The 14704-nt window shown below is 40.8% G+C and overlaps 1 protein-coding gene across 8 annotated transcripts in view; it reads right to left on the bottom strand.

Annotated features, from left to right (window-relative positions):
* NR2C2 (nuclear receptor subfamily 2 group C member 2) overlaps positions 1–14704 on the bottom strand; it is a 104554-nt gene that overhangs the window by 42229 nt on the left and 47621 nt on the right. For 5 of the 8 annotated variants that reach the window (XM_063602721.1, XM_034955884.3, XM_034955883.3 and 2 more), the window contains 2 exons: positions 3208–3318; positions 2583–2639 (listed from right to left, as the gene is read on the bottom strand). In XM_063602721.1, coding sequence (XP_063458791.1) covers positions 2583–2639; positions 3208–3318 — 168 coding nt within the window. The remainder of the gene's footprint in view (positions 1–2582; positions 2640–3207; positions 3319–14704) is intronic. The other 3 variants (XM_063602722.1, XM_034955886.3, XM_034955885.3) reach the window with 1 other exon arrangement.

Raw genomic sequence — 14704 nt, 5'->3', positions numbered from 1 at the left:
CTACACTCCAGCCTGGGCGACAGAGCGAGACTCCGCCTCAAAAAAAAAAAAAAAAAAAAGAGAGGTCAGGGAAAACCTCTGTGACAAGGTGACATTTAAGATGAGATTTGGGCTAGGTGGCACAGTGGCTCGTGCCTGTAATCCCAGCACTTTGGGAGGCCGAGGCAGGCTGATCAGCTGAGGTCAGGAGTTCGAGACCAGCCTGGCCAACATGGTGAAACTCTGTCTCTACTGAAAATACAAAATTAGCCTGGCGTGGTGGCGCATGTCTGTAATCCCAGCTATTTGGGAGGCTGAGGCAGACGAATTGCTTGAACCTGGGAGGCAGAAGTTGCAGTGAGCCAACACTGTGCCACTGTACTCCAGCCTGGGCGACAAGAGCGAAATGCCTTCTAAAAAAAAAAAAAGATTCAAGGCTGAGGAGACAGCAGCCAAATAAATGTTTAGTGTTCCCAGCAAAGAGAAATGTTCTGGTATATGGAAAGCCCTGGGAGGAACAATCTCTTGGGAACTGCTATCAGGCCCACAGACAACCAGCATGGCCCAGGAACCTAGAGAGGGAGGTGGAACGGCCCTGCTGCGAGTTTGGATTTCGTTCTGAGTACAATGAGAATCCCTTCAAGGGTTTGTCCCTCAACCCAAAACCAGCTCTTTAGATTTCCTATACTATTTATATACACACACATACCCACCTGCCCACTCATATACCTACATATACACAATTTCCTATAGTATACATAGAATTTACATATAGCATATATATAAAGTTTATAAGATAGGTCAGGGTATATTAGAGCATACCAAAAGATAATAGCAAAGATTATTGACTAAAAATAAAAAGGGTAAAAAGAACCTGCTTTAAAAAAGGTTTGCAAAAAGGTAAATAAATCCTGACCTTTGCAAAATGGTAAATAAATCTTTTACTTAAGTATAAATTTTAGCTCATATGAATAGTTCTGAATTACTATTTTATTTTTTTGAGACAGGGTCTCTCTCTGTGGCCCAGGCTGGAGTGCAGTGGCATGATCACAGCTCACTGCAGCCTCAACCTCCTGGGCTCAAGCAATCCTCCCACCAAAGCCTCCCAAGTAGCTAGGACTACAGGAATGCATCACCATGTCTGGCTAATTTTTTAGTTTTTTTGTAGAGATACAATCTCACTTTGTTGCCCAGGCTGGTCTCGAACTCCTGGGCTCAAGTAATAAGCCTTCTTCAGCCTCCCTAAGTGCTGGGATTACAAGTATGAGCCACTGTACCCAGCCTAAATGGAGGATATTAATCCAAATATATCAACAATCACTTTAAATATGAATTGATCCACATCCACCAATGAAAAGACAGATTGTCAGCTGGGTAAAAAAACAAGACCCTTATGAAATCATGTAGGAAGTAGGAAAAAAATGGGAAAAAATCAAGACCCCAATACATATTGCCTACAGGAGACCCATTTTATAAATAAAGACACAGACAGATGCAAAATAAAGGGATGGAAAAGCTGACAGTGGTGCACATTTGTAGTCCCAACTACTTGGGAGGCTGAGGCAGAAGGACAGCTTGGGCTCAGGAGTTTGAGGTTGTAGTGCCCTATGATCCTGTCTGTGAATAGTAAATGCACTCCAGCCTGGGCAACAGAGCAAGATTCTCCTAAAAAAAAAAAAAAAAAAAAAAAAAGTTGGCCAGGCACGCTGGCTCACACCTGTAGTCCCAGCACTTTGGGAGGCTGAGGCAGGTGGATTGCTTGAGCTCAGGAGTTTGAGACCCACCTTGGCAACATGGTGAAACCCCATCCCTATTTAAAAAAAAAAAAAAAAAAACCATTATGTGTGTGTGTATCCAGGCATGGTGGTATGCACCTGTAGTCCCAGCTACTTGGGAGGCGTAGATGGGAGGATGGCTTGAGCCTCTGAGGTAGAGGCTGCAGTGAGCTGTGTTCACGCCATTGCACTCCAGCCTGGGTGACAGAGCAAGACCCTGTCTCAAAAAAAAGAAAAAATGTCAAAACATAGAGAAAGTTATACCATGCTAGCAACTAACACTAATAAAAAGAAAGCTGGAGTAACTATAGTAATTTCAGACAAAGCAGACTTCAGAACAAGGAAAATAAACATAAAGGGAAATGGTACATAATAAGAAAGGGGTGGCTGGGCATGGTGGCTCATGCCTGTAATCCCAGCACTTTGGGAAGCTGAGGCAGGAGTATCACTTGAGGTCAGGAGTTCAAGACCAGCCTGGGCAACATAGCAAGACTCTGTCTCAAAAATAAATAAATAAATAAAAAGAAAGCTAGCAACCAAGAAAGCAAGCAAGAAAGGGGTTAATTCTCCATCGCTTCTCGACCTTTTGGCTAAGATCAAGAAAGGGTTAATTCTCCAAAAAGACATAACAACATAAAACATATATGCAACTAACAACAGAGCATCAAAGTGAGGCAAAAAAACTGATAAAACTGCAAGAAGAAAAACAGAGAAATCAACCGTTATAATTGGCTTTTTGATTCAGCTTGTTGAGATAACAATAAATCTTTGTCATCAATATATTATCCCTTCCTCCCAGCTTTTTGCCTACAAGCTTGATACACCTACCTTCTCTTTGTTCAAAGATGTCAAAACACTCAATGGGCCAGAGGCAGGTTCAGAGCCCTAGGGAAGACAACTTCCCATAAGTGAATATCGATTAGTTAATAACAATATTAGTAATAAGTTATTATATAATTAGTAAATATTGAACATTATTATGTGCCAGGTACCATTCTAAGCACTTTATAAGCAATATCCCTTTGATTCTTCATAATAACTTAGTGAGGCAAATACTACTATTATGTCTATTTTCCAAATGAAGAAAGTGAGGCATTAAAAAGTTAATTGACCAAGGTCAACAAAGCTAAGTGGGGCACTGGATTTGACTTCAAGTAGGGGCCCTTGCTCTTAATTATAGTACTAAGATATACTGCCTCTCAATTTAGAAGCAAATAAGTAATAAAATGGTACTTCATCTCAATGGTTTGAAACAACAGTTTAGGCTTTTGCTTTAAATGTAAGTTGGTTAAATAAATGTAAGCATTTTTTCTTTATTTTTTTTAAAGAATTGATGAAGTTGTATTGTATTTCATGCCCAAAAGGCACAACTCTAGTGAAACCCTTAGGAAGGTTTGTTTTTGGAAAGAGTTCTTCTGGAAAGGCAGGGTTGCCATTGGCAGGTTGCAGGTACCTGAATGCGCTGAGGTGAGGCTACAGCAGAGTCGGTGGAGATTATCTGGATGCGTGGGGAGGGGCTGGTCATCCCTGGAGATTCCGGCCGAGAGGTCTGTGTACGTGTTACCTGTGGGTGAGAAGTGGGCTGGATCACAATGGGGTTCAGAATGATGCCCAGAGGTGGCCTGAAGACCACGCCTCTTGCTTTCACTGTGGCCTGGAGTGATGAACTTGTATGGTTCTGAGGTATGGACCCAGAAGGATGATGACAAAGCAATCACAATGAGATGTTGCTACAGGATGCCCCCCAGGAAAATACAATCTTAAAGCAGCTGTTTCAAATGTTGAAAATGTAAGAAGAAACCAAAGGAATTTGCAGTTGTGCTCTGCACACTTTAATAAACTAAAAACCTACCAAAACAACATTTTAAAGATGATCTTTGAATGTTATCCCTGTCTCCAAAGCCACCTGTAAAACATTCCTTTAATATGGTTTCCCGAGAAAGGCTCTCACAACACAGCAGGGGATGACAAACAAAACCAACATTACACTGAAACCTACTGGGATTAGTACTTATAAAAGCATTCTGGTAATTTCTCAGCCCCAATGGGATGGAGCTGGGAAAAGCCTGTCAGGACCACAAGGTCTGAAATTTAGTCAATACCTATCCCAAAGGCAAGGTACAAGGTGCTGAGTGGTCACCTGGGTATCTGAAGCAGGCAGATATGTTTTTTCTTGATAGAAAGCGTATTGTGGCTGGGTGTGCTGGCTCACACCTATAATCCCAGCATTCGGGAGGCCAAGGTGGGCAGATCACTTGAGGTCAGGAGTTCGAGACCAGCTGGCCAAAATGGTAAAACCCCATCTCTACATTTAAAAAAAAAAAAAAAAAAAAAATTAGCCAGGCACGATGGTGCGCACCTGTGATCCCAGCTACTCGTGTGGCTGAGGCAGGAGAATCGCTTGAACCAGGGAGGTGGAGGCTGCAGTAAGCGGAGATTGTGCCACTGCACTCCAGGCTGGGTGACAGAAAAAAAAAAAGTGTATTGTGGGTCGGCGGCGGTAGCTCACGCCTGTAATCCCAGCACTTTGGGAGGCCGAGGTGGGTGGATCACTTCAGGTCAGGAGTTAGAGACAAGCCTGACCAACATGGTAAAACCCTGTCTCTACTAAAAATACAAAATTAGCCAGGCATGGTGGCACGTGCCTATAATCCCAGCTACTAGGGAGGCTGAGGCAGGAGAATCGCTTGAACTCGGGAGGCGGAGGTTGCAGTGAGCCAAGATCATGCTATTGTACTCCACCCTGGGCAACAAGAGTGAAACTTTGTCTCAAAAAAAAAAAAAAAAAAATGTATATTGTGAACACTTCACAAAAAACTCTTCCTAAAATTAGAAGAAAACACTTCCCAATTCTGTGAGGCCAATATTACCTGATACTGAAACCAAAGACATCACAGGAAAAGAAAACTACAGACCAATATCTCTTATGAATAGAGACACAAACAATCCTCTACAAAACACTAGCAAACCAAATCCAGTGGTATATAAAGGATTATACACCACGAATAACTGGGGTTCATCCCAGGAAAGCAAGCTTGTTCAAATATGAAAATCAAACAGTTCTATACATTGCATTAAAGGAATAAAGGACAGAAGCCACATAATTATTTCAATTGATGGAGAAAAAGCATTTGACAAAATCTAACATTTCATGATAAAAACACTCAATAAACGAGATATAAAAGGAAAGTTCTCAATCTGATAAAGGGTCTCTATAAAATACTCACAGCTAACAGTATACTTAGCGGTAAAAGACTAAAAGCTTTCCTTCTAAGGTTAAGAATAAGATGAGGATGTCCATTCTCTCTACCTCAACATTGCACTAGGGGTTCTAGCCAGGGCAATTAGGAAAGAAAAAGAATAAAAACATTCAGAATAGAAAGGAAGAAAACTATCTCTGTTTGCAAATAACATGATCTCATATAGAAAAAATCCCACAGAATCCACAAAAAACCCATCAGAGCAAGTAGACGAGTTTCAGGGTTGCAGGATATAAGATCAAAACACAAAAACTGGCCAGGTGCAGTGGCCCTTGGCACTTTGGGAGACCGAGGTAGGAGGATCACTTGAGGTCAGGAGTTTAAGACCAGTCTGGACAACAAAGCAAGACCCATCTCTACAAAAAAATTAAAAAATCAGGTGTGTGTGGTGGTACATGCCTGTAAGTCCCGGGTACTCAGTAGGTTAAGGTGGGAGGATTGCTTGAGCCCAGTTCTAGGTTGCAGTGAGCCATGATTGTGTCACTACACAGCCTGGGCAAGACTCTTTCAAAAACAAAAAAACAAGGCCAGGCACAGTGGCTCACACCTGTAATCCCAGCACTTTGGGAGGCCAAGGCAGGTGGATTACCTGAGGTCAGGAGTTCAGGACCAGCCTGGCCAACATGGTGAAACCCCATCTCTACTAAAAAACACAAAAATAAGCCAGGTATGATGGCGGGGCCTGTAATCCCAGCTACTCAGGAGGCTGAGACAGGAGAATTGCTTGAACCCAGGAGGCGGAGGTTGCAGTGAGCCAAGATCGCGCCATTGCATTCCAGCCTGAGCGACAAGAGTGAAACTCTGTCTCCAAAAAAAAAACCAAAAAAAAAAAAAAGCCAAAACAAAAACACAATAATCAATTGTATTTTTATATATTAGCAATGAGCAATCTGAAAATGAAATTAAGGAAGCAATCCCACTGACCATGCATCAAAAAGGATAATATATTTAGAAATAAAATAAATTTAGCAACAGAAATGCAAGATTTGAATACTGAAAACTATAAGATATTGCTATGAGAAATTTAAAACACCTAAATAGGCTGGGCACGGTGGCTCACGCCTGTAATCCCAGCACTTTGGGAGGCCGAGGCAGGTGCATCACGAGGTCAGGAGATTGAGACCACCCTGGCTAACACGGTGAAACCCTGTCTCTACTAAAAATACAAAAAATTAGCCGGGCGTGGTGGTGGGTGCCTGTGGTCCCAGCTACTCAGGAGGCTGACGCAGGAGAATGGTGTGAATCCGGGAGGCAGAGCTTGCAGTGAGCCGACATTGTGCCACTGCATTCCAGCCTTGGCAACAGAGCAAGACTCCATCAAAAAAAAAAAAAAAAAAAAAAAAAAAACCTAAATAAATAGAAAGACATTTGTGACTTAATATTGTTAAGATGGTGATATTCCCCAAATTGATCTAAAGATTCAATGTAATCCCTATCAAAATTTCAGGTGCTTTTTTGCATAAATTGACAAAATGATCCTAAAATTCATATGGGAATGCATGGGACCCAGAGTATCCAAAACAATCTTGAAAAAGAACAAAGTTGGAGGTCTCACACTTCCTTATTTCAAAACTTATTTACAAAGCTACGGTAATTAAAACTGTGTGGAATCCAGCAATCACACTTCTGGGTATTTACCCAAAAAGATTTGAAATCAGTTTGTTGAAGAGATGTCTGCACTCCCATGTTCTCTGCAGCACTGTTTGCAATAGCCAAGTTACATAATCAACCAACAAGTCCATCAATAGATGAATGAATAAAGAAAATGTGGTATATACACACAATGGAATACTATTCAGCCTTTAAAAAGAAGGAAATTCTGTCATTTCTGACAATACGGATGGAACTGGAGAACATTATGGTAAGTGAAATAAGCCAGGCACAGAAAGACAAATACCACATGTTCTTACTTAAATGTGGAATCTAAAAGAATCAAACTCATAAAACCAGAGTAAAATGGTAGTTAACAGAGGCTGAGGGGCAGGGGGAATGGGGAGATGAAAGTCAGGTCAAAAGGTACAAAATCTTAGGAGGAATACTTTTCTTTTTTTTAGACCTATTGCACAGCATGGCGAATATAGTTAATAATAGCCTATTGTACATTTCAAAATTGCTAAGAGTAAATTTCAAATGTTCTCATGGCAAAAGTAAGTATTTAAGGTGATGGATATGTTAATGAGCTTGATTTAATTTTTACACATTGTAGTCACGGATCATAACATCACTTTGTACTGTAAATATATGCAATTATAAACTCAATTTGTAACTTTAAAAAATTGCAGTACCAGCATAAAGACAAGACATACAGACCAATGGAATATAACAGAGAATGCAGAAATAAACCCTCACCTATATGTTCAAATTTGATAAAGGTGCCACGATAATTCAATAGGCAAAGAACAGTCTTCGACAAATGGTGATGGGACAAGTGGAAATCAAATGGAGGGGAACAAATCTGGACACCTACCTTGCACTATTACAAAAAAAAAAAATCAAAATGGATCAAAGATCTAAATGTAAGAGTTAAAACTATAAAACTCTCAGAAAACACAGGTGTAAATCTTCGTGAACTTGAATTAGGTGATTGTTTCTTAGATGACACCAAAAGCAAAAATAGCACAAGAAAAATTAGAAAATAATCATTAAAACTAGAAACTTTTTTTTGGGGGGGGACAAGATCTCTTACTCTGTTGCCTGTGCTAGAGCGCAGTAGCACAATTATGGTTCACTGCAGCCTCATCCTCCTGGGCCCAAGCAATCCTCCCAACCTCAGCTTCCTGAGCAGCTAGGATCACAGGTGTGTGCTACCATGCCGGGCCAATTTAAATCTTTTTTGTTTGTTTTTGAGACGGAGTTTCACTCTTGTTGCCCAGGCTGGAGTGCAATGGTGCGATCTCGGCTCATCGCAACCTCTGCCTCCTGGGTTCAAGTGATTCTCCTGCTTCAGCCTCCTGAGTAGCTGAGATTATAGGCATGAGCCACCACACCAGGCTAATTTTGTATTTTCAGTAGAGACAGGGTTTCTGCATGTTGGTCAGGCTGGTCTCCAACTCCTGACCTCAGGTGATCCACCCGCCTGGGCCTCCCAAAGTGCTGGGATTACAGGCGTGAGCCACTGCACCCGGCCTTAAAAAAAAATTTTTTTTTTTTTTTTTGAGACACGGTCTCACTCCTGGATGCCCAGGCCAGAATGCAGGGGCACAATCTTGGCTCACTGCAGCCTCAACCAACCTCCCAGGTTCAAGTGATCTCCCTACCTCAGCCCCCCATGTAACTGGGACTATGGGCGTGTGCCACCTAATTTTAAATATTTTTGCAGAGATGAGGTCTCCCTATGTTGCCCAGGCTTGTCTCCAACTCCTGGCTCATGTGATCCTTCCTCCTTGGCCTTCCAAAGTGTTGGGATTACACGTGTGAGCCAGCGTACCTGAACTCAAATTAATGAGTTTTGTGTTTCAAAAGACACCATCAAGGAAGTGAAAAGACAACCTATAAAATGGGGGAAAAAAAAAGTGCAAATCATATATCATTACAACTTAATAACAAGACAAAAATCCCAATTTAAAAATGAGCAAAGAGTTAAACAGAAATTTCTCCTAGAAGATATACAAATGGCCAATAAGCACAGGAAAAGATGTTCCAAGGTCATTAGTTGTTAGGGAAATGCAAATCAAGACCATGATGAGATACCACTTCATATCCACTAGGATGGCTACAATGTTAAAGATGGACAATAACAAGTATTGGTGAAAATGTGGAGATGAGAACCTTCATACATTGCTGGTAGTAATGTAGAATGGTACAGTTACTTTGGAAAACAGTCTGGTTGTTCCTCAAAGGGTAAACACAGAGTTGCCATATGACCCATAATTTCACTCCTAGGTATATACTCAAGACAAAGAAAAACACATGTCTACACAAAAGCTTGTATACAAATGTTCACAGCAGCATTAGTGATAACAGGCAAAAAGTAGAAACAACTCAAATATCTCCCAAATGATGAATGGATAAATAAAACATGGTATATCCATGTAATGGAATATTATTTGGCAATAAAAAGGAATGAAGTGCTGATACATGCTACAACATGGAAGACTCAGCCACAAAAGACCACCATATATTGCATGATTCTATTTATTTAAAATGTCCAGAATAGGCAAATCCATGGGGACAGAAAGTAGATTAGTGGTTGCCAGGTGATAGGGGAACAGGGGTAGCAAGAATAATTGCTAAGAGATGTGGGTTTTTTAGTGGGGGCTTGATAAAAACATTCTGGATTTAGATAGTGGTGATGGTTGCATACTCTTGTGAATGTACTAAAACCCACTAAGCTGTATATTTTAAAAAAATGAATTTTATGGTATGTGAATTATATCTCAATTTGATAAAATATTATCAATTAATTCATTACTGGGCTATTAAATTTTTTTTCTTTCATAAGCATACATTTTAACAACAAATTCACTACAATGAAGTCAACAGAATCCAGTATTTTTACAGTGACTTTTAGCTTAAAAAATATGGATTAGCTCTCTCTTGGCTAAGAAATAGGCAGGATAAGCACAACCATTTTATAGGAGGTATGGTGAGGCTGAGATCCTGCAAGGTATGTCTCCCAGGATCCATGTACACATAACTGCTAGCTCTGTTTATTTATAACTGAAAAGAAAAGGCTGGCCAATCACTTTATCAGAGCATATTCATTGCATCCTTTAATAATGAACATTTAAATTTTTGGTTGAGTCTATTAGTCTGCAAGTTAATTCTGCCAGTTTTAGATACAGTTATGTGTTGCTTAAAGACAGGAATATGTTCTGAGAAATGTGTCATTAGGTCATTTCATCATGTGAACATGATAACATGTACTTACAACAAACCTAGATGGCATAGCCTACTACACATTAGGCTATGTGGTATGGCCTATTGCCCCTAGGCTATAAACCTGTACAGCATGTGACTGTGGTGAATACTATAACCGACTCTAACAGAATGGTAAGTATCTGTGTATCTAAACATAGAAAAGGTACAGTAAAAATACAGTTATAATCTTATGGGACTACCTTCCTTCCTATAGGCACTCAAGCACTGACAGAACCGTCATTATGTGGTTCACATTTGGTTTGTGACTGTATTGAAAATTCTTCACTGGCAGAATAACAGGCCAAATTTTGGCTCAGGTCCTTACTTTATTTGCAAGAAGTTTTAAAGCCATCAACATTATTGGAGTACCCACAGGCTATGGAATCTGACAGACCTGGGCTCTGAAACTTGTACTGTCACCTTAAACAAGTCATTAACCCTCTAGCCAGGCGCGGTGGCTGACACCTGTAATCCCAGCATTTTGGGAGGCCGAGGCGGGTGGATCACGAGGTCAGGAGATTGAGACCATCCTGGCTAACACGGTGAAACCCTGTCTCTACCAAAAAATTAGCTGGGCATGGCGGTGGGCGCCTGGAGTCCCAGCTACTCGGGAGGCTGAGGCAGGAGAATGGTGTGAACCTGGGAGGCAGAGCTTGCAAGTGAGCTGAGATCGCACCACTGCACTCCAGCCTGGGGGACAGAGCGAGACTCCGTCTCAAAAAATAAACAAATAAACCCTCTAATAGCTAAAATGTGAAACTTCAAAATTTCCTCAAATTCAACATGGACATATTGTTACTACTTTATGGCACTGGTGTGAAGGTTAATGAATAGTAAGTTAAACATTAGTTACATTCAGCAAATGATAACTGATACTGTCACAAACCTGAAAATTTTTCTAAACCTAAGTTATAAAAACTATATAACTGTCTTTGCTACACATGATACAATGTGCTAATGTGTCTCTCAAACAGAAAATTCTTTGTATTTTATTTTAAAATATTAAATTCAACCTCATATACAAAAATTAAAAAACACAGGTGCAAATCTTCATGACCTTGGATTAGGCAATGGTTTCTTAATGTATTACACTTGAAGCAAAAGCAACAACAACAAAATACATAAAATGGGTTTTACCAACATTAAAATCTTTTGTGCTTCAAGACGGTAAGAAAGTGAAAAAGAAAACTGATACAATGGGAGAAAAGAATTCTCAAATCATATTTGATAAGGGACTTTTATTCAGAATATATGAAGAACCCTTATAACTCAATGAAAAGAAGACAAAAACCAATTACAAATGAGCAAAGGGATTGAACAGACATGTCTCCAAAGAAGATATACAAAATGGCCAATAAGCACTTGAAAAAATATTCAATATCACTGGAAATACAAATAAAAATCACAATGAGATACCACTTCACACCCTCTAGGGATGCTACAATAAAAAAGATGCAGGATAACAAATGTTAGCAAGGTTGAGGAGAAACCAGATCCTTCATACACAGCTGGTGGGAACATAAAATGGTGCAGTCTCTTTGAAAAACAGTCTGGCAGTTCCTCAAAAGTTTGAAAATAGTTACTATTTGACCAGCAATTCCACTCTTAGGTGTACACACACACACACACACACACACGTAATGAAAACGTGTCCACGGAAAAACTGGTACACAATGTTCACAGCATTATTCCTAATAGCCAAAAAGTAAAAACGCCCAAGTCCATTAACTGATGAATAGATAAAATGTTCTATATCCATACAATGGCATACTATTTGGCAATAATGAAACGAAGTACTGGTACATGCTACAACATGGATAAGCCTTAAAGACATTATGCTAGGTAAAAGAAGCCAGTCACAAAAGACCATATATGATTCAATTTATATGAAATGTCCAGAACAAATATAAAGATAGAAAGTAAATTAGCAGTTGCCTAGGGCTGGGGGGTGACAGCTAAGGAGTGTGGGGTCTTTTTTTTTTTTTTTTGAGGGGGTAAAGAAGATGTTCTGAAATTAGGTATTAGTGATGGCTGCACAATATTGTAAATATACTAAAAGCCACAGAATTCTACACCTTAAATAGGTGAACTGCCAGCCTGGGCAACATAGTGAAACTTGGTCTCTATTAAAAAATTAAAAAAACTAGCCAGGCGTGATGGCGTGTGTCTGTGGTCTCAGCTGCTTAGGAGGCTGAGGTGGGAGACTCACTTGAACCCAGAGGGTTCAACTCAACCGGAGGGTCAAGGCTGCAGTGAGCTATGATTGTGCAAATTCACTCCAGCCTGGGTGACAGAATGAGAACTTATCTCAAAAAAAAAAAAAAAAAAAAAAAAGTGAATTGTATGGTATATGAATTATATCTTAATAGAGCTGTGAATTTTTCTTTTCTTTTTTTAGAGACAGGGTCTTGTTCTGTCACCCAGGCTGAAGTGCAGTGGCACAATCATAGCTCACTGCAGCCTGGAACTCCTGGGCTCAAGCGATCCTCCTGTCTCAGCCTCCTGAGTAGCTGGGACTACAGGTACACTCCACCACAGCTGGCTTTTTTTTTTTTTTTTTTTGTTAAAGAATGAATAGGTTGGGCGTGGCGGCTCACATCTGCAGACCCAGCACTTTGGGAGGACGAGGTTGGCGGATCATGAGGTCAACAGATTGAGACCATCCTGGCCAACATGGTGAAACCCCATCTCTACTGAAAATACAGAAATTATCTGGGCGTGGTGGTGCACATCTGTAGTCCCAGCTACTCGGGAGTCTGAGGCAGAAGAATCGCTTAAACCCAGGAGGCGGAGGTTGCAGTGAGCTGAGATTGCACCACTGCACTCCAGCCTGGCGACAGGGTGAGACTCTGCCTCAAAAAAAAAAAAAAAAAGAATGAATAAACAACAACAACAACGAATTCAACCCATGGTGTAAGGGGCTGGGGTAGAGTTCATCTTTAAGGAAGAAGGTGCAGGTAATGATTGGGAGGGGGCATAAGGAGAGCTTCTGGGCTGCAGGAAATTTCTATTCTGTTCTTAACTTGGGTGGTGAGTATATGGAAATGTTTTCTCTGTGATAATTCATCATAAGCTGATGAATTTTAAACAGGTATGTTATACTACAATAAAAAGTTTATTTAAAATCAGTACGCAGATGAGTGGATAAAAAAACAAAAATTTAAAAACACTATTCAAAAAGTATTTCACATATCTCAGAAAGTTTTCTATGTCATTAAGACAAAGTGACAGTGGTCTATGCTTTACCGGAACCTGGTAAGCACTTACTCTGTGCCATGTTGGGGCTGTGCGCACAGGGCAACCAGATGTGGCCCTGCCTCTAAGCTGCTGTGGAGGACAAACAGCTACTGGAAAGCACAGGTTGGGTGCTGAGACTGCTGTTCCTTGGCTTTGCTACCTTGCCTGAGGTACAGTTTAAACTCCCTGGATTTTGGCTTCCTCACCTGTTCAGGGATACATCTGCAAATTTTATTTATTCCCTTGATATGAGAAGCCCAAAAGACCTTTTACCTGAGAGGGGGCATGGGTCACACTGGCAATGGGCTCCCTGTAGGCTCAGTAATAAATTTAGATTGAGTGAATAGCCCTGAGATTCAGTGAAAAGACGACTAACTCTGGAAGTGACAGGTTAAACAGAAAATGTTTGGGATCCCCTACTCCTGAAGCCATTAGAAAAAAGGTATGTTCTAGTGGCACCAGAGGCAGCTGAGATATGGTCTTGCATGAAGGCAAAGTGATGTTATGATGGGACCGCTAAGAAATTCTTGCAGTTGTATGAATTTACAGTCTGATAATTATGAATAGACATCAAGGAAGGAAATTTACTTTTTTTCCAGAAACATTTCTTTTTTTTTTTTTTGAGATGGAGTTTTGCTCTTGTTACCCAGGCTGGAGTGCAGTGATGCAGCTTCGGCTCACCATAACCTCCGCCTCCCAGGTTCAAGCGATTCTCCTGCCTCAGCCTCCCGAGCAGCTAGGATTACAGGCACCCACCACCATGCCCGGCTAATTTTTGTATTTTTAGTAGAGACGGGGTTTCACCATGTTGGCCAGGCTGGTGTTGAACTCCTGACCTCAGGTGATCCGCCTGTCTTGGCCTCCCAAAGGGCTAGGACTACAGACGTGAGCCACCATGCTTGGCCTTTTTTCCCAGAAATATTTTATTGAGACTCATCAGCACAGCAATAAAAAGTCAGTTTGGTAAAAAGGATATAAAAATATTAGATGCATTTCTGACTAGCTGAAGCATTTCCTTTCTATTTTTTCCTGCCCACACCTCAGTGCCTAATGTCAGTCTTGGCTTCTGCCTTATCCTATTTTCTACCCTTTCAACCTGCTCAAGTTGCAAAGGACAGGATCACTTAGTTTACACTGTATAAATGCCTGACAACACCCAGGTGTGTGTTATACCTTGGTTAGGGCATTTTACCTTGACAGGAAAACTGCCAGTCCAAAGGACTCAATTAAAACCATGGGCAAGCTGGGTGTGAAATATCTTTAGACACAGGCCTTCCAAGGCTTGGTCTGCAACTCATACTTAGAGGGTAAAATCATCTGTTCCATTTCACATCCTTTGTAAAGGTAACCACGCTTGCAGAACACACAAATGTTTTATTAAACACTAAATAATTTAATAAAAGCCATGCTCCTCTGGCCAGCCTTTCCTGACACCCCTCAGGTTAATACAAATGCCCTCCTCTGGGTTCCCACAGTCCCTGCACCTTAGTACTCTCCACAGAGCACCACATTTCCTATTTCTCTGTTTATTCCCAAGGCCAGGCACATATTAGGCCCACAATGAATGCTTAGTGAATGAACACTTAGGGAATG

Source organism: Pan paniscus, chromosome 2 (genome assembly GCF_029289425.2).
Source record: "Pan paniscus chromosome 2, NHGRI_mPanPan1-v2.0_pri, whole genome shotgun sequence".
NCBI classification, from domain to species: domain Eukaryota; kingdom Metazoa; phylum Chordata; class Mammalia; order Primates; family Hominidae; genus Pan; species Pan paniscus.
Note: the sequence above shows the minus strand (reverse complement) of the source record. Positions and strands in the feature narration are given on the sequence as shown.